This window comes from Solenopsis invicta, chromosome 8, assembly GCF_016802725.1.
Source record: "Solenopsis invicta isolate M01_SB chromosome 8, UNIL_Sinv_3.0, whole genome shotgun sequence".
NCBI classification, from domain to species: domain Eukaryota; kingdom Metazoa; phylum Arthropoda; class Insecta; order Hymenoptera; family Formicidae; genus Solenopsis; species Solenopsis invicta.
This window is the reverse complement of record NC_052671.1, coordinates 17,271,314-17,289,564: the sequence shown is the minus strand read 5'-3', so window position 1 is coordinate 17,289,564 and position 18,251 is coordinate 17,271,314. Positions and strand designations below refer to the sequence as shown.

General features: G+C 37.5%; 2 protein-coding genes and 1 long non-coding RNA gene across 3 annotated transcripts; 2 read left to right on the top strand and 1 right to left on the bottom strand.

Moving 5' to 3' along the window:
• Positions 1-5,468: 5,468 nt before the first annotated feature.
• LOC120358495 lies at positions 5,469-6,840 on the top strand. The gene is made up of 2 exons (XM_039452907.1): positions 5,469-5,642; positions 5,732-6,840. Exons 1-2 carry the CDS (start codon positions 5,602-5,604, stop codon positions 6,129-6,131), a joined length of 441 nt encoding a protein of 146 aa, XP_039308841.1. The 5' UTR covers positions 5,469-5,601; the 3' UTR covers positions 6,132-6,840.
• Positions 6,841-12,170: 5,330 nt separating this feature from the next.
• On the bottom strand, positions 12,171-14,373 carry LOC120358403. Its single transcript, XR_005575367.1, has 3 exons — positions 13,809-14,373; positions 13,661-13,723; positions 12,171-13,483 (listed from the first exon to the last, which is right to left on the bottom strand). It is a non-coding gene; the product is annotated as an uncharacterized LOC120358403 (long non-coding RNA).
• LOC120358402 lies at positions 14,373-18,126 on the top strand. The gene is made up of 2 exons (XM_039452601.1): positions 14,373-15,610; positions 15,694-18,126. Exons 1-2 carry the CDS (start codon positions 14,481-14,483, stop codon positions 17,759-17,761), a joined length of 3,198 nt encoding a protein of 1,065 aa, XP_039308535.1. The 5' UTR covers positions 14,373-14,480; the 3' UTR covers positions 17,762-18,126.
• Positions 18,127-18,251: the final 125 nt, after the last annotated feature.

The window sequence follows — 18,251 nt, the reverse complement described above, 5'->3', positions numbered from 1 at the left end:
TACCTGTACCACATCCCAAATAAAAAATGTCGGCTAAATCTCGTACAGATAGATGTATGAATCCATTCAAGAAACTTGGTGAAAAATGACATTGTGGTAAAGATTTACGAGTGATACCAAAATTCATTCGGGACAAATTTCCTGAGATACCGACTAATTCTAAAATTTGTTGTGCATGTAGGAAAAAAAGTAGGACTGAATATGTTGATATGTCTTTAGATGAATCTAATGATTGTGTCACAAATATGGAATGTGATGGAAGCTCATTAACAATGGATATTGATAACTCGGAGATTTCTTATAATGAAGATAACATTCGATCACCTAGAGAAATTGAACTGGAAGAAATGCTTGATGGTCTTAAACAAAAATTTTCCACCTTGAAACACAATGATCCTTTAAGGGTGCGAATTCTCACTAGCTCCGTCGTCTTGAAGTGTGAGAAAAATAGTAAAAGAATTTGGTGCATCACGATATTTAGCAAAAAAATCTAAGGAATTGAAATTCAACCATGGCGTATTAGCTGATACTACTAAAAGAGTTGGGAAAGTTTTACCGCAAACTACTGTTGAAAAAGTAATTGAGTTTTATAATAGTGATATAAACAGCAGGATAATGCCTGGAATGAAGAATGCCATTTCCTTAATAAATAATAATAAACGGATAATAGTGCAAAAACGTTTTTTACTATTAAATGTAAAAGAACTTCATGCCTTATTTAAAGAATCCAACTTAAAATATGATGTTAGCTTTAGTACATTTGCTAAACTTAGACCTAGAAATTGCATACTCCCTGGGGTTTCTGGAACACATTCCGTTTGTGTTTGCACAATCCATGAAAATGTCAAGTTAATGATTGATGCAATTGATGTACGGAAACTAACGGAAAATATAGACAAGCCACTTTCCAATTATAAAGATTGTTTGAATGAAATTATATGTAAGGAATCGAATCCTGATTGCTATCTTGATAAATGTGATCAATGCCCAGGTACTATCGAGCTTTCTACAAAGCTTTCTAAACTATTGGACGATTCATGCATTTCCCATGTTCAATGTTCTTTATGGACCGGAACTGATCGATCAACTCTATTAACGCAACAGTTAAAAGTTGATGAGTTCATAAACGAGTTATGTAACAAATTACAAATTCTGAAATCTCATTCATTTATCGCCAAACAACAAATGCTTTTTATTTCAGAAAAAAAAGAGAATCTTTGTGAAGATGAAGTAATTGTCATGTTTGATTTTTCTGAAAACTATTCATATGTTTGTCAAAATGCCTCACAAGCATTTTACTTCAACAATGATCAGTGTACTGTGTTTCCTGTTATTTACTATTATAAAGAAAATTCTGAATTGAAGCACAAGAGTAATGTATTTTTATTTAGAAAGTTTAGAAATACGATACCGCTGCCGTTTACACTGTACAAACATTATTAATTCCAGAGATTTTAAAAAATGTCAAAAATCTTAAAAGAGTATTATACATGACGGATGGGGCGAAACAGCATTTTAAAAATAAATTTCAGATTGCTAACTTAGTGCGTCATAAACATAATTTCAATATTCAAGCAGAATGGCATTACAGTGCGACTGCTCACGGTAAAAGTGCTTATGATGGCATTGGTGCTACTTTCAAAAGAGAGGCATATAAAGCAAGTCTTGTTGCTAAACCACAGGATGCAATACTAACATCTCAAGTTCTTTTTAATTGGGCTAAAAAACATTTCAAGAACATAAAGATTTTTTATTAAAAAAAAACTGACCATGAGAAGGTAAAAAGAAAACTTGAGAAGAGATTTGAAACTGCATCGCCTGTACCCAAATTCTTAAAAATCATGGGTTTATAGTTGTGGACGAGAATAAAGTACTAATCAAAAGGTATTCCAACGATACAAATGGAATACTATGGCAGTTATGAGAACAAAAGTAAGAAATATAGGATAAAAATAAAAAAATATTTTATGAAACATCTATCTACATATACAGACGCACATACACGCACACACGTACACACGTGAGAGGCAAGGGAACTCACGTAAATCAAGCACCCCAAATATGAGAGGCAAGGGGACTCACTTAAATCAAGCACCTCGAATGTGAGAGGCAAGGGGACTCACGTAAATCAAGCACCCCGAATGTAAGAGGCAAGGGGACTCACGTAAATCAAGCACCCCGAATGTGAGAGGCAAGGGGACTCACGTAAATTAAGCACCCCAAATGTGAGAGGCAAGGAGACTCACTTAAATCAAGCACCTCGAATGTGAGAGGCAAGGGGACTCACGTAAATCAAGCACCCCGAATGTGAGAGGCAAGGGAACTCACTTAAATCAAGCACCTCGAATGTGAGAGGCAAGGGGACTCACGTAAATCAAGCACCCCGAATGTGAGAGGCAAGGGGACTCACGTAAATCAAGCACTCCGAATGTGAGAGGCAAGGGGACTCACGTAAATCAAGCATTTCAAACATGAGAGTTAAAGTGACTAATATAGATCAACTATCTCAAAAAGAGGAATATAAGTATAGTATAAGTTTCAAAGTAATTTTAAGTAATCTTACTATTATTCTGTGGAGAAAATGTTTTTTAAAGAACAATATTTTCTGTACCGTAGGTTTTTTGTGACGTACTTTTTCAGGACAAGGATAATGAAATGATTCGAAATTTTGTATGCAAATGTCTTGATAGCCAGACCAGTTGAGCAAGGATTTTTACGTGATTCATTTATACACGCACGCGTATGAGCGCGCGTATCCCCCCTCCCCCCACCTCGCCCCCACACACACTCACACACACTCACACACTTACACATAAGGATTAGACCTCTGCTACGTCATATCTTGCACATTTATTCACGTTATTATGTATTTTTTCAAAGGCTTTTTTCATTCTAGCCGTGATATTAGGTCCGCCATTTTGAATTTTCCAAAAGGCCAAACAGCATCGAAAAATAGACATTTCAACAAAAATTTTAAGCCCTTTTCGAACATTTTATCTCAAAAATTAAAATGGGCAGCAGGGGTGGCCTTTTTGACGAAGAATGCCCCATATATATATGTATATCTACACAAAAAAATAATGGATTTTTCTTTCCTCAACCTAATATATGCTTATAATAAATATAATATATACTTATATACAAAATCTGTTGCAAAAACCTCTCTTCATATTTCTGCAAAATGTTTTCTAGTCCTCTTTTTTAAATTGTCCCAGCAACTTTTTAACGACGTTACATTTCGGTTTGCTTGTATGCATCTGCTATTGAATTCACGACATATGTCTAACCAGCACTTCTCTTTTTCTTTTATAGTTATAGCATCGGCTTGTTTGTTTTCAATCACATGTTTTTTGCTTTCAATAATTTCAACTAATGTAATTTTTTCATCTCTTGAAAAATTCGGTAGCCGCTTTTTATTCATATTATCCTTCACGGACAATTCTTTTTCACAGGACATCACAATTACTTTATTATATAACTTTTATTGAACAAAAGTAAAAGTTCTTCATACGTTTACAAGCTCTTACAACAATTCTTCTTCTTATCCTTTTGAGTGATACATAAATGAACAGGAAACGATTTGACTATGATGCAAAAACAAATGCAATAATAAAATACAGAAAGACAGTGATCATTCCGGCAGACCGATTGGGATACAATCGACGGTCACAAGAAAAATATATCAGTAACGGGCGAAAACGTCCGAACGTGTATGCGGTCACAAACAAGCTCTCAACTATAATATATACCTTAAAACTTTATGGCTTTATGTTACGGCTATTGTAAAATGGGCTATATCGGCATGCTTTTCCCTCTTTTTTTTCAAAATCTTAACTAACCAATCACAATTTACGTTTAAGGAAAAAGAAGCATATATTCTGAGTTTCAGTAAATAGGTTTACGTAACCTACGGTTAAAAATGAGTTGTGGAACGCCAGGTTTAACGCCGGCGTCAATTTTGACGGACGTTCAGCTAAACTCGGGTTAATCTGAAAGTTGTGAAACCGGGCCTTAGAGGAGGAAGCGTTCTCGCGCATTATATCTTTGACAGTCCCCAGCCATGGGATTGGCTGATGAAATCCAAAAGATCCTGCGCCTCTTGGCTGATTGCTATACATCATGAGCTAAGATGGGGCACCGACGGAGTGGTTCCGTACCGGAAAGCGGGACAAGTGATTACAACTGCACTATTGAATACTGAAAATTGTGACAACAAGGAGATTGTATACGTCAAAGGGCACGAGAAATGAGAATAGCTGAGGGATTTAATTCTGGACGATCGGCGAGAATACGCATGCATCGAGAGCCTGTATGTGGATTACGAATACGTGGATTCTCTCAATAATCTAGATGATGCAAATACTTTTCAATGTGAACAACACCGTATGAATAAACATTGTGCTTTACAAAATGTATTCAAACTTTACGATTGATGGGCCAGATAACCACAAATAAACATTCGTAATATATGAGATACGTTTTTTTATTCCTTTTGTTCGCGCTCAGACTTGAAACTTGAGAGACTGTGAGACGGCGAAACGAAGTATTGAGACGGAGACGGTTTAGGCGACTGCCCGACAAAGAAAGCATGAGTCAACGCGAATGTGTTCTCTTCTTAAGGATCCGGAGATTACCGCGCTCGAAGTGTAACTAGCCCACCGCACTTTGAACGGACACAATGCTCACGCACGCATCGACGCCTATCGATAGCGGTACTAATCCGATCAAAGTCCAACAAAGGAAGCAAGCCGTTTCAAAGTTCACGCACTCTAACTTTCGCGTACTATCTGTCTCGAGATTCAATTGCGACTGCGACGCGCGTCTCGCTCTCGCGCCTTATAAAGATAGTGATCCTTCTAGAAAGATTCCGGCGAGAAAACGAGAGATCGTCAACAACATTCCGCTCTCCGGATCTTTCCAGAAAGATCGTCGAATACCGAAGTCGTCAATATTTGTCGCTACGTTTGCTGGCAATCCAGCACGGCTCGAGCGCACGCTCCCGCTCGCTGTTTGCCACGCTCGAGCGCATGTTCGCGCTCGCGGCCGTGCCATCGCCTGACGACGGCCGGCCTTCGCTTCCCGCTCGCGAACGTCGGTCTCCCGCGAAATCGGGAAAAGAGACAACGCCTCGCACCCCGTCCCCGTCTCTCGCGCCATCCCGAACACCTTTCCCCTCCATTACATCAATGTTTTTCCATTACATCGACGTTTCTCCAACATTTTTATGTTTTATTTAGTGTTTTACGTTTCACGTACGCTATGTAGTTTATGTTTAACGTTTCGTTCTTGTACAACGTTACCGCAAAAACGTGTCATGACACGCGATAACGATGATGATCGATGCAATTAATGTAAAAAAGGGGGAAGCCTCCCCTCTCTTTTACAAAATGCAGAAGCAGAAACGTGTCGAGACATGTTCAAGGCTACCAATTAAATTGTTGGAAAGAGTGGGAAAACTATCCGCTCTCCATCTATACGTTTTTAATACAACACTATTAACTACAAACATCACCATTTGTCGATCAGTATTGCATCAGTCGCTCGTTTGAACAGTGGCATCGCTCTTGAAATAGTTTTGGCATCGCTCTTGAAATACGTACAATGGCAAACTATTACGTTCCGACCAAGGCGCGTGAAAAGTCGTAGGTATCCTTTTGTTATACGATATAAAAACGTTATAAAAACGTTAATTTTATTCATTTATTTCACTCATCTCCGTTTCTTTCTTCAGAGCGTCTTTGAATAAACGATATACGCTACGCATGCTGTGCAGCAGGTTTGCGCTAATTTCAACTTTCTACAAATGGATTGATGTAGCGATCAACGTGAGAACTGTTTCCTGCTCCGTGGAAATATTGCTCGGCGATACACGCAGCAACCGGATTGTTCTACCATACAGAACGTGGAGAGCTCTGTTAGAGAAACGTGCGGATTTCGAGCGATTCGTCCAGTCAATCAAAGTACCATCGTTAACGATTCACGACCTTAGTGTGCAACTCATGAAATTGCGTGATGAAAGTATTGTTAAGTTATCTTTACTCGATGCATGTATTTACCTCAAGCCTACAAGCATGCTATTCATGTTTGAACAAGAGCACTGTGTGGAGCGCGTATATTATACGCTGCATTAAAACATTGCAACCGCGACTGAGAAATTTAAATATTTCGTAACTTTTTTGCGCCAAAACTTTGCCATGAACAAACCAGACGCGACAGAATTATTGCGTTAATCTTACGATAACAGTTTGCAGATTGAGTGTAAATTAATAGCCTACGCTATTAATACTATTATATACGATGTATTAACTACTTAATAGAATGATTGTGCACGATGTATTACATATTCAACAAAAAATTGTATTTTTAAAACGTATGAAAAAAGAGTTTATCTCGGTAAAAACTTTTCCCATGTTACAATGCATATTAGTGTTACAAGTTGCGCGCAGTCTCTTATAGAATAGCCTTGACAGTAATTGCGTTACGCGAACGATAACATTCCACAGGGAAGAATCGAGCATTGTCAAGGTCTGAGAGCTGCATCAGCAAATATAATTTTAATAAAGAATATTTTATATCTCTCGAACGGTAGGCTAGAAGATTACGAGACTTGAAATTTATATGTATTAAAATACTGCCTTTAAAATGGAGCCAAGAACAATAAAACAATTATAATATTATATGATATACTAGCTAGCGTAAAATAGCGGCGTTATGCAACGTCTACGATATAATCGTATATCTTTTGTCTTTGATGTAATTGTATACCTTTGTGATTAGCTGTTAAAATACGCGATGCGACGGAGGATGCTTTTGATGAATAAACCCTTTGTTAGTCAATTATACCGCGTACATTATCGCGCAATTAAACGCGTACGATTGTGACTTTTTTTAAAAAAATGAATCCTGAAATTATATTAAATTCTGAGGGAGAAGAAAAGAAAGACTTTCTTTCTTCTGAGAAAAAAGAGGATCAGAGAGAGGAAGAAGAAGAGGAACAAATCGTAGAGGAGGAGGAAGAGAATGGCGAAAATGAAGAAAATATTGTCGTGAAAAATATTCACGACATCTACAACCCTCTCTCTCCATCTTTCAATAGACGCAATAGACAATACATCATGGTAATTGCGACCAGAGAATCTCTCTTCTACGAAATAATGCATCTACATCCTCCTCTTCTTTCACCTATTCCTCCTCAACCAGAAAAAGAGGAGGAGGACGGAAGGCAATGATAGTAGCGTGGTGGTGGTGGTGATCGTGATAGTGGTGGCGGTGCGGTGGCGGTGGCAGCTGCGGCAGTGGACCGAGGCGGTGGCGGAACAGAGGCAAAGGTGGTAAGTTTAAAAAATTATTTTTTATTTTCTCCGTTCGAGGATATCGCGTGCGGGCGCGGCGACGGCGGCGGCAGCAACGGACTGCGGAGGGCAGCGGCGGTCGCGGGCGCGGGCGCGGCGGTGGTGGCGGCGGCGGCAGTGGTGGGCCCCGCAAAGTACGCTGTGAAATTGCGCGCGCCGCGAAAATAGCCGCGGAAAATACATACGCAAATCATTGCGGAAAATACGCGCCGCGAAAAAATGCCGCGAAAATCGCCGCGGAAAATCGCCGCGGAAAATCGCCGCGGAAAATACGCGCCGCGGTATTATAAATAAATATATGCCGGTTCTACAGGTTTTCCCCTTCTCCCAAACATCTTTTTTCTTGGCGGTTACATACCGCTCTGCCGCGCGGGTGACCCCCACCTATCTATCATCAATCCCACCTCTAAATCAGTGGATGACATCACCCACTGCATCTTGAGGATCACCACCCACTCCCGGGTAGGACCGCGGGCTGACTCCCACGCGTGGTCAGTTCAGTACCGCGGGTTGACCCCCACCTCCCAGGTCAGACCTCGCGGATCACCCCCCACTCCGCGGTATGTATCCCGCGCCTACATTCCCTCTCGCCCCCTCAACCCTCCTTATTACCCCAAGGCTTTGAACCGGCATAGTCTTCCTACGCAAGGATATGATTAAATAAAAGAATGGATTTTTAGACACCCCAAAATACCTCTGTTACGTCTGGTGTTCAAAATTTTTTCTCTTTTTATTCTCACGCTATCCGATGATATTTTTCAATTTAAACATTTTTAAACAATCGTGTCAATTTAAAACTTTTTCCGTAAATAATATTAACATTAAATTAACGTTTATTGAATTACGTATTTAAATAATTAATTATTATACTCATTCAGCCTAAATATATTGAAAATTGTTTTTAAATATTAAAATTTAAAAGAATACACCCGCAAGCTCGCGCGACCGTTAAGCGTTTCTTGAACGCTCGGCGACGCACAATCGCGCTGCGGAATACGGCCGCTCGGCGGAACGCAGCTTCCCCCTTCACTTCTGCGGCTCGCTCCTGCGGGAGGGGAATGGATAGATTGGGCAGAAATAGAGAGGGAGGAGAAAAATAAGAAAAAGAAGGAGAATAGCTCGAGAAGACAGAATTTTGGCTAAGCCAAGAAGGGAACAGGTAGAAGGGGAAAGAGGGGAAAGTGGGTTTAGGGAGGAAAAAAAAAGAGAAAACCAAAAATAAAAAAAAGGGAAAGAAAACAGAGGAAAAAAGAAAGGAAGGATTTTGTTTTGGAATGTAGCATGGCTAGACAACAAGGACGAAGAATTTTGGAAATTTATAAGAGGTTTCAATTTCATAAGTCTCAGTAAGGTATGGCTAGAGAAAAAAGGTTGGGAAAATTTAAAGGGAAGGTTACCAAAAACTCATGAGTGGTGGTGCAATTATGCGAGGAAGGTTAAGAATAAGGGAAGGTCTAAGGGAGGTTGTTTGTGATCGGGAAAAAGAAAGGATGGGGAATGGATAAAGGTAGCTTATGTCGTAGGGAAGTAGAAGGAATGATTCTGTCAGAGGTAAAAGTGAAAAAGGGTAGGGTATATATTGTATCAATTTATAATAAGGAAAAGAAGAAGAAATTAAGGGAAGGTCTAGATGAATTTCTAAAAGAAGTAGGAGAGGCAAAACTACTCTTAGGAGGAGATTTAAATTTGAGGATAGGAGAAATGGGAGTAGGAAATAAGGAGGAGGGAATGGGAAGATAGTAAGGACAAAAAAACAAGAAATGGAACGGAGAATTTCATAGAATGGATACAGAAAAGAGGGTAGAGTATTTTGAACAGGGCAACGGAGGAAGATTGGGAAGGAAAATTTACATATGTAGGACCAAGAGGTAGCACCGTGATAGATCATGTAATGGTTAATGATAGAATGCGTGAAGATGTAATTAATTTTAAGGGAGGAGAAAGGGTGGATTCAGACCATATGCCTCTGTGTCTGGAGCTCGAAGGGACAGGAGAAGCAGAAGAAGAGGGACATTTGGAAGAAGAGAGAGAGGAAGAAAAGACGGAAGCGGAAATAATAGTATGGAATAGAGAAGCGATCGAGAGTTTCAATAAGGCAACGGAAGAAGGGGAGGAAGAAAGAGAAGAGATACAAGTCAGGGTGGAAAAAAGATGGCAGGAAATTAAAAACATAGTTAACAGCGCAATAATTAAAAAGAAAGTAAGGAGGCAAAAAAAAGAGTTAAGACATAGAGACTGGTAGGACAGGAGCTTTACAAGAAAGAAGAGAGAAATAAAAAAGATGCATAAGAGATGAAAGTCAGGGAAGGTGGAAAGAGAGAAATATATGCTGGAAAGAGTAAGGTACAAAGAATTCCTGCAGGAAAAGGTAAAAGAGAAAAGAGAAGAGGAAGAAGAACTAAAGAAATTGAAAAAGGAAGTGGACGTATGGAAATATATAAACAAAAAGAGAGGGGGAAAAGTCTGGAAAGAAAATAATAGAAGCAAGGAAGAATGGAGAAGGTACTTCCTGGAACTTTTAGAAAGAGAAAAAATAAGGAAAAGGAGAGAGGAAGGAGAGAGAGAAAGAGAGGAGCCGCAAGAGGGCTCCTTTCTTAGAGAGGAAGGCTCCTCTTGCACAGAAAAGGAGGATTTAGGGAGAAAAGAAATAGGCAAAGCAATTGAAAGGATGAAGAAGAAGAAGAAAGCCGCGGGGATAGATAGAATCTCAATGGAAGCGTAGAAGTATGCAGAAAGTTTTCTAAGAGAAAAAGTAATAAGGCTGATACAACAAGGAAAAAGGGAGAGATGTCAGAAGAATGGAAGAGTACTATAGTACCAGTAGTATAGTAAGGCGGATTCTAACTCAGGGATCTGAGGGGGGTGCGGGGGCAGGGGGGAAATTTCACGACGCGTCTTTGCCGTACTGACCATGATGATGTCACGTGGGGGGAGCGGGAGGAACATTTCACGGCATGTATTTGTCGTGCTAACCACGCCTTGAAGGGAGGGGGTGATGCCACATGCCTACTCGCTCACACGCCAATGTTCTTTTTGCCGTGCTAACTGCGTTTTGGAGGGGGAAGGCGTTGTCACCTCGATTTGTGCGGGGGCAGGGGGAATTTCACGGCACGCGTCTTTGCCGTACTGACCATGATGATGTCACGTGGGGGGAGCGGGAGGAACATTTCACGGCATGTATTTTGTCATTCTAACCACGCCTTGAAGAGAGGGGGTGATGCCACCTCGCGGCGTTAGCATAGATGACCTTACGTAAGCACTGCGCTCTCACTCCTTCCTGTATACCTTCTTGCTCGCACGCCAACGCTCTCAATCGCCGTCTTGGAGAAGGGGTGATCTCACCTCGCAATGCTAATTATAGCATAGGTGATGGAAGCTCACATGCGATAATAATAATTTGTTTGAATGTAATATATTTATTTTTTATTTTATTTATTTTAAAAGGATTATATAATTCGCACGCCAATGTTCTCAATCGCACGCGTTCTTATTTCTAAGGCGTTCTCAGGAATGGAAGAGAATAGGGAAAATAATAATAATTTGTTTGAATGTAATATATTTATTTTTTATTTTATTTATTTTAAAAGGAATATATAAAAATATCTATTTTTAACATACACAAATAATTTTATTTGTCTTTATTGGATAAATTTTGCTTCTTATTTATTTTTAATAAGTATACAAATAATTTTGCTCTCTTACGGCTTATCTTATACTTCGCACGCGTTCTTATTTCTAAGATGTTTTCAGGAATGGAAGAGAATAGGGAAAATAATAATAATTTGCTTGAATGTAATATATTTATTCAAATAATTTTATTTGTCTTTATTGGATAAATTTTGCTTCTTATTTAGTTTTAATAAGTATACAAATAATTTTGCTCTCCCACGGCTTATCTTATACTTCGCACGCGTTCTTATTTCTAAGATGTTTTCAGGAATGGAAGAGAATAGGGAAAATAATAATTTGCTTGAATATAATATATTTATTCTTTTTTATTTTATTTATTTTAGAAGAAATACATAAAAATGGTTTTAATAAAATGTTATTAAAAATTATTTATTTATTTATTTTTAATATACGCAAATAATTTTATTTGTCTTTATTGGATAAATTTGGCTTCTTATTTATTTTTAATAATTATACAAATAATTTTAATTATTTTCATTAAATAAATTATTTAAATGAAAAATATCCGGTTCGCCATAATAGTAGTAAAACCACCATCCATGTAAAGTTGATTCGCACCATAAGAAGTCCAGTTCATCTCGTAGTTTTTTTCGTTCTTTTTCAATTTTTATTTTTTTTTTTTTTATATTTATGAAACCTACTACCTCGAGATCTTCGATTCGTAGTTTCTGTGGATCCAAAATATATAAAGTAATTAATAATTTAAATACCAAACACACACACACACACACACACACACACACACACACACACATACACACACATACACACCTGCGGTTCATCAAACATCAATGATGTCTCCCGACGAACTCGAAGCTCTCGTGGTTCGATATATAACTCTTTACTATTTTGTGCCTCCGTCAGCGACCATTTAGGAGGGATTCGTCTCACCATATATAATCCTGATGATGATGCTGACGATGATGATGATGATGCTATTTCATCTCCATTCTGTAAAAATAAGAAAATATATATTATTATTAATCAAAATAACACATGTGTACTCACATGCACATAGTTATACACAGACATACCGTTCGTGAGGTCCCATCTATCACTCTTATTTTAATGTTTTTTTCTATATCATTTACTTTTATTGTAAAATTCTGGAAAAATAAAAGGAGCATTATAATGTGTAATATAAACCCAATATATATAAATATCATAAAACAATACCTGTGCTGGTGTATATTTTAGTAATATCTCTCTCTGAAGAGACACCTGGTTTACAATTTTTTCGGTTCCAACTCTAATGTGCTGTAAAGTATGAAATTTTATTTAATAAAATATTAAAAAATACATGTATTCTACTAGTGACACGAAACAATATTCAGTATATTAGTATATTCAATCAGTCGTTTAGTATATTCAAACAATATTAAGTATATTATAAATATACTTACTCCATTACATGGGTATTTTACTCGTAAGTATGCCATTTTTTGTTCGTGAGACAATTTTTAATGCACACGAGATACAAACGACGACGACGACAGTTCAACCCTTATGACTGACGCTAAGGAGCGCAGCCCATCATTTTATAGTACAAAATGTACGTGATTTATCTACGAGATGTTAAATCCCACAGTCAAAAACCTTTGACAATAGTAATTTAATACTCATCTTACAACTGAGTTCTTGGTAACAAAAGAAACTCAAGTCATTGTCACAGCTGTGACAACCACGTTGTACCACACTGAATAGCTATCAGCCTCATTCGCTAAGGATAGGAAAAATAACCAAAAGTTCAATTTCAATTTACACATTTTTATTATTATTTCAAATTTGCACATAACATGATTATAACATTTTATTTATCATTTAACACATCGTATGCAATATTCACATTTGTACATATTATAATATTTTATTTGTCATTTAGCGAATCGTATGCAATATTATCTGAAGCATAAGCTATTAATTCACATTCAATATGTGAACTTTTATCATAAATTTTTCGCAAAATATTTACTGCATCGTTTTTATTAGTGATGCAATTCTGACGCAAGTAAGTTACAAAATATTTATATTTGTCAGTAACATTATTCATATTCTGACACAGTGCGAAATATACATGTTCAATACAATGCTCAAGTTCAAACATAAATGATACAGTTGCAGGCTTCATGCAAATATAAGTATTGTGTAATGTTAATTTTATAATATGTTCTTCACGCAGTTTAATCTGCTGCACAATCAGTTCGTGAATCAATAATGGAGTCGTTTTTGACTGCATAAGTCCCTCGATGTCCATACGTTTCTCAATCAACGATCTCCACGTTTTATAAGGCAGAGCAATTTGATTTCCGCGATTGTCGCCCAGCACCAATTCCACGTAGGATATAGATCCTGCGTTGATTCCGATATCCAACCATTTATAAGATGTAGGAGTTAGTGCAAACCTTCTCCCCAAAATGTGTGATGTGTATCGTGGTGGCGTTCTGTAAATAAGATTACAGATTAATGAGATAAAACAAAAAATATTGATAATAATGATGATGGTGATGATGATGATGATGATGATGTTCTATAAGTAATAAATAAAATAGAGATTTTATAAGAAACAATGAAATATGAAAATATGAAAAAATGTATATAAAATAATTATAGATACTTACGATTTCTCACATGCTTCGGTCTAGATCGGAATATAGTAGTTCATTGATGTGTGTGGCAATGTTCTGTAAATAAGAAATATGGATATGTAGAAGCAAAAATATGAAAAAATATAATTTAAGGAATGTATAAAAATGTATAGATACTTACGATTTCTCGCATGCTTCGGTTTGGATTGGAACGTAGTAGTTCGCCATTTCTCTCGTATTTTTCAAGAGTTGTCCGCTAACAATGAGCAACTGATGAGAGTAACGTTTTTAAAGTTCTTTTTATTTTATAATCCCCACCACCATATCGACATCAAATGTGGAAATTACATATTTTATGATGAGATCATACACATATTCAAACGTAAATCTTGCAAGCGTTGACAGATGTGATGAGATCGCAGGATAGTAAAACTCAGTTTTAGACACGTTTGAATGTAATTTAATATTACAATGAAATCATATAGTATTGCAGATTTGCATTTTCAGCATAAAAGCATGCGTCAGAGTACAGCAGCTGTGATGATATCATAGGCGCTGATATCACAGATCTATAAAATTAATTTAGACACACGTTTGAATATAATTTGACATTACGATGAAGTCATGGAGCAAATGTGACAGTTTTGTATTTTTTTAGCGAACGCCTGCTGTGACTCGTTTAAAAGTAATTTGATATCACGATGAGATCATTTAATAATTTTACAAAGTCAGTGATATTAAATATACATGTGAATCTTACAAGCGCTGATTTATGACAGCTAAGAAGACTTTAGACATGTATCAAACTATGATACACTGTGAATAACATTTAAAGTGATGGTGTCATTATAAAATGACAAGATCGCGATGCATCCCATCAGTCTATGCAGTCAAGCACATTGTAAAAATGGAGCAAACGGAGCGCGATTTGGTGGAGCAATCCACTCGATTAAATACGCATAAAGAGTATATGGCGTGGGAGCAACGTTGTATCGAGTTCATCGAATCGTTAGATGGACGTAGCCGCAGTAAATATCCGCGATTGTCAATCGGCGGAAGACAATCTGTGATCGCTTGTATCACGCGACTAGAAGGTTTGAAACAAATGATGCGTGGACGGTTTGTGCAAATGGGCGCTGGATATAGTGCTGGACTCCGATGGCGTGAGATAGATACAGTTTTTGAAAGTCGTATACTGACTGGTGCTGTGATTAATTTCGAACACATTGAACCGTATCAATTTCTAGAGGATGCGCGAGAAATTGTGCTTGAGCACGTGCAAAGTGTCATGCAGAGACATGGCAACGTAAAGATAAACGCTATTTTTAATGGTGAATTTGTCGCAGGTGACAAACGCGCTAATAAGTGTATCACAACAAGAAATTATGAACTCTTTCAATGCTCCGATTTGCATGAGTGGTACCAGTTACACGTCATCGAGATAATCCTAGCATCGTTGGAGGAATTCCAAGAACGCGATAGCGGATGGGCGTTGTCGCGTATACTAAATTTAACAATAAATATAAACAAATATAACCCTTTGCATGCAGGATGCAACATCCAGTTACCAAGTAAAATTATGATGAAGAAAGCGATAGTTAATGTAAAATCAAATGACAATGCATGTTTTGCATGGTCAGTGGTGGCCAGTCTGCATCCTGCTGAAAGGAATACAGATCGAGAATCTTCATATCCACATTATTCTACGGTATTAAATCTGAAAGGCATTGAGTTTCCAATGACACTGCCACAAATTAAAAAGTTTGAAATTCTCAACAAAATCTCCATTAATCTATACTGCATCGAGGAGAAGAAATTATCTATTTTTCCTATACGACTCACCGAACGAAAAATGGACAAACATATAAATCTGCTATACGTGCAGGATGACAATGTGGGACATTTTGCGTTGATAAAGAATATGTCCCGTCTCATGAGTTCACAACTCAGTAAGAAAAAGAATAAGAAATTCTTTTGTGATCGGTATGTATATATTTCGGAAAATACAAAAATATGTATATATAAATATATTTTTTCTAATTTCTCAAAAATAAATTATATTTCAGATGTCTACATTATTTTAGTTCGAACGACAAGTTGGAAATTCACACAATGGACTGTGGAAAGATAAACGATTGCGCTATCATATTACCAAGCGAAGATGACAAATGGCTGAGCTTTAAAAATTACTGTCGAAAGGAACGAATGCCGTTTATCGTATACGCCGATTTGGAATGCATCCTGGAGAAGACTGAGGATGAGAAAAATTACCAGCATCATCGAGTATTTAGCATAGCATATTATGTACACTGTGCGTATGACAATTCGCTATCAATGTATCGGTTTCATCGCGATAAGAATTGTATCGCGTGGTTCGTCGAGCAACTTAAATATTTAGCACAAATTGTAAATAATATTCTGTCGGTTAATGTTCCCATGGATTTAACACAAGACGATTGGAAAAAATTTAACAACGCTACACATTGCCACATTTGTGAAAAACCATTTACGAATGAAATAGAACGGGTACGCGATCATTGTCATTTAACCGGTCGATTCAGAGGTGCAGCGTATTCAAATTGCAATTTAAATTACAAAGATTCGCATTATATTCCTATAGTTTTCCATAACTTATCTGGCTACGACGTGCATTTTATCATCAAGGAAATAGCTACAGCATACGAAGGACGAATAGATTTACTTCCGATAACAAAAGAAAAATATATTTCGTTTACAAAAAATGATCAGAAAAATTGCATAAAATTAAGATTTATCGATTCTTTCAAATTTCTCGCATCTAGTCTCGATAAATTGGCATCTTTTCTTAGTAAAGATAAGCTATGCATAATGCAACGGGAATATAGTAATTTATCAACAGAAAATTTCGATCTGTTAACACGAAAAGGTGTCTTCCCATACGAGTATGTTGACTGTGTAGAAAAATTGGAAGAGTCATGTTTGCCACCGCGCGAATTATTTTACAGTTCATTGACGGGTGACACAGTATCCGAGAGCGATTACGCGCATGCTGTCAACGTGTGGCAGCGGTTCTCCATCCGAACGCTCGGAGATTATAGCGATTTATACTTGAAAACTGACGTACTGTTGTTGGCTGATATCTTTGAGAATTTTCGCGATAGTTGCATCGCGAGTTATGGACTCGATCCCGCATATTATTATACTTTACCCGGTTTTACGTGGGATGCAATGTTGAAATATACACATGTAAATTTCGAACTGCTAACAGACATTGACATGATCATGTTCATCGAACGTGGCACACGTGGTGGTCTGAGTCAATGTTCGAACAGGTACGCACAGGCCAACAACAAGTACATGAAGTCATACGATCCATCGAAATCATCATCGTACCTGATGTACTTTGATGTAAATAACTTGTATGGTTGGGCAATGTGTCAGCCACTACCATACAAAGATTTTCGATGGGTAGATGACGTAACAAATTTTAATTTTATGGACATCGCGCTAGATTCTCCAACAGGTTACATTCTTGAAATAGACTTAGAATATCCACAACATTTACATGATGCGCACATTGACCTACCGTTCTGTCCAATGCGTGATAAACCGCCCGGCAAGCGGCAAGACAAGCTCCTCGCAACCTTATACGATAAGAAACGTTACGTCATACATTATCGTAATCTGCAGCAGTGTACTCGTCACGGCCTTCGAGTGACAAAAATACATCGCATATTACAGTTTGCACAATCACCATGGCTTCGCGATTATATTCAGTTAAATACAGATTTCAGAACATGCGCCAAAAACAATTTCGAAAAAAATTTATACAAATTAATGAACAACGCAGTATTTGGCAAAACCATGGAGAACGTGCGCAATCACGTCGATGTGCGACTTGTGACAAAATGGAAAGGCAGATACGGCGCGGAGGCAATGATCGCTATGCCAAATTTCCACAGTCGTACTGTCTTTTCAGAGAATTTGGTTGCAATCGAAATGCGTAAGCTTGAGGTGAAATTTGACAAACCAATCTATGTGGGTATGTGCATCTTGACATATCTAAGACATGTTTGTATGAATTTCATCATGAATACATGGCGCCGATGTTTCGCGAGAAATGTAAAATTATGTATACTGATACGGATAGCTTAATATATAACATTGAATGTGATGACGTATACGAAATTATAAAGCGCGATATTAATAAATTTGACACGAGTGATTACGCGGTTGATAATGCATACGGTATTCCGCTTGTTAATAAAAAAAGTGCCAGGTTTAATGAAGGATGAAAACAATGGTGCGATCATGACCGAATTCATAGGGCTTAGAGCAAAGATGTATGCCTTGCGCGTTGATGGTAAAAACGACACGAAGAAAGTCAAAGGAATCAAAAGCAACGTTGTGGCAAAATCGATAACTTTCGATGATTACACGCGATGTTTACATGATGAGATTGAAATGACACGACAGCAGTCAAGTATTAGATCGAAATTGCATGAGGTGTATACTATATCCGAAAAGAAAATTGCTCTTAGTCCGTATGACGATAAGCGATATATTATGTCAGATTCTATTGACACGTTGCCTTGGGGACATTATAAAATACCAATGTAAATAAAACACTTAATTTGTATAATAT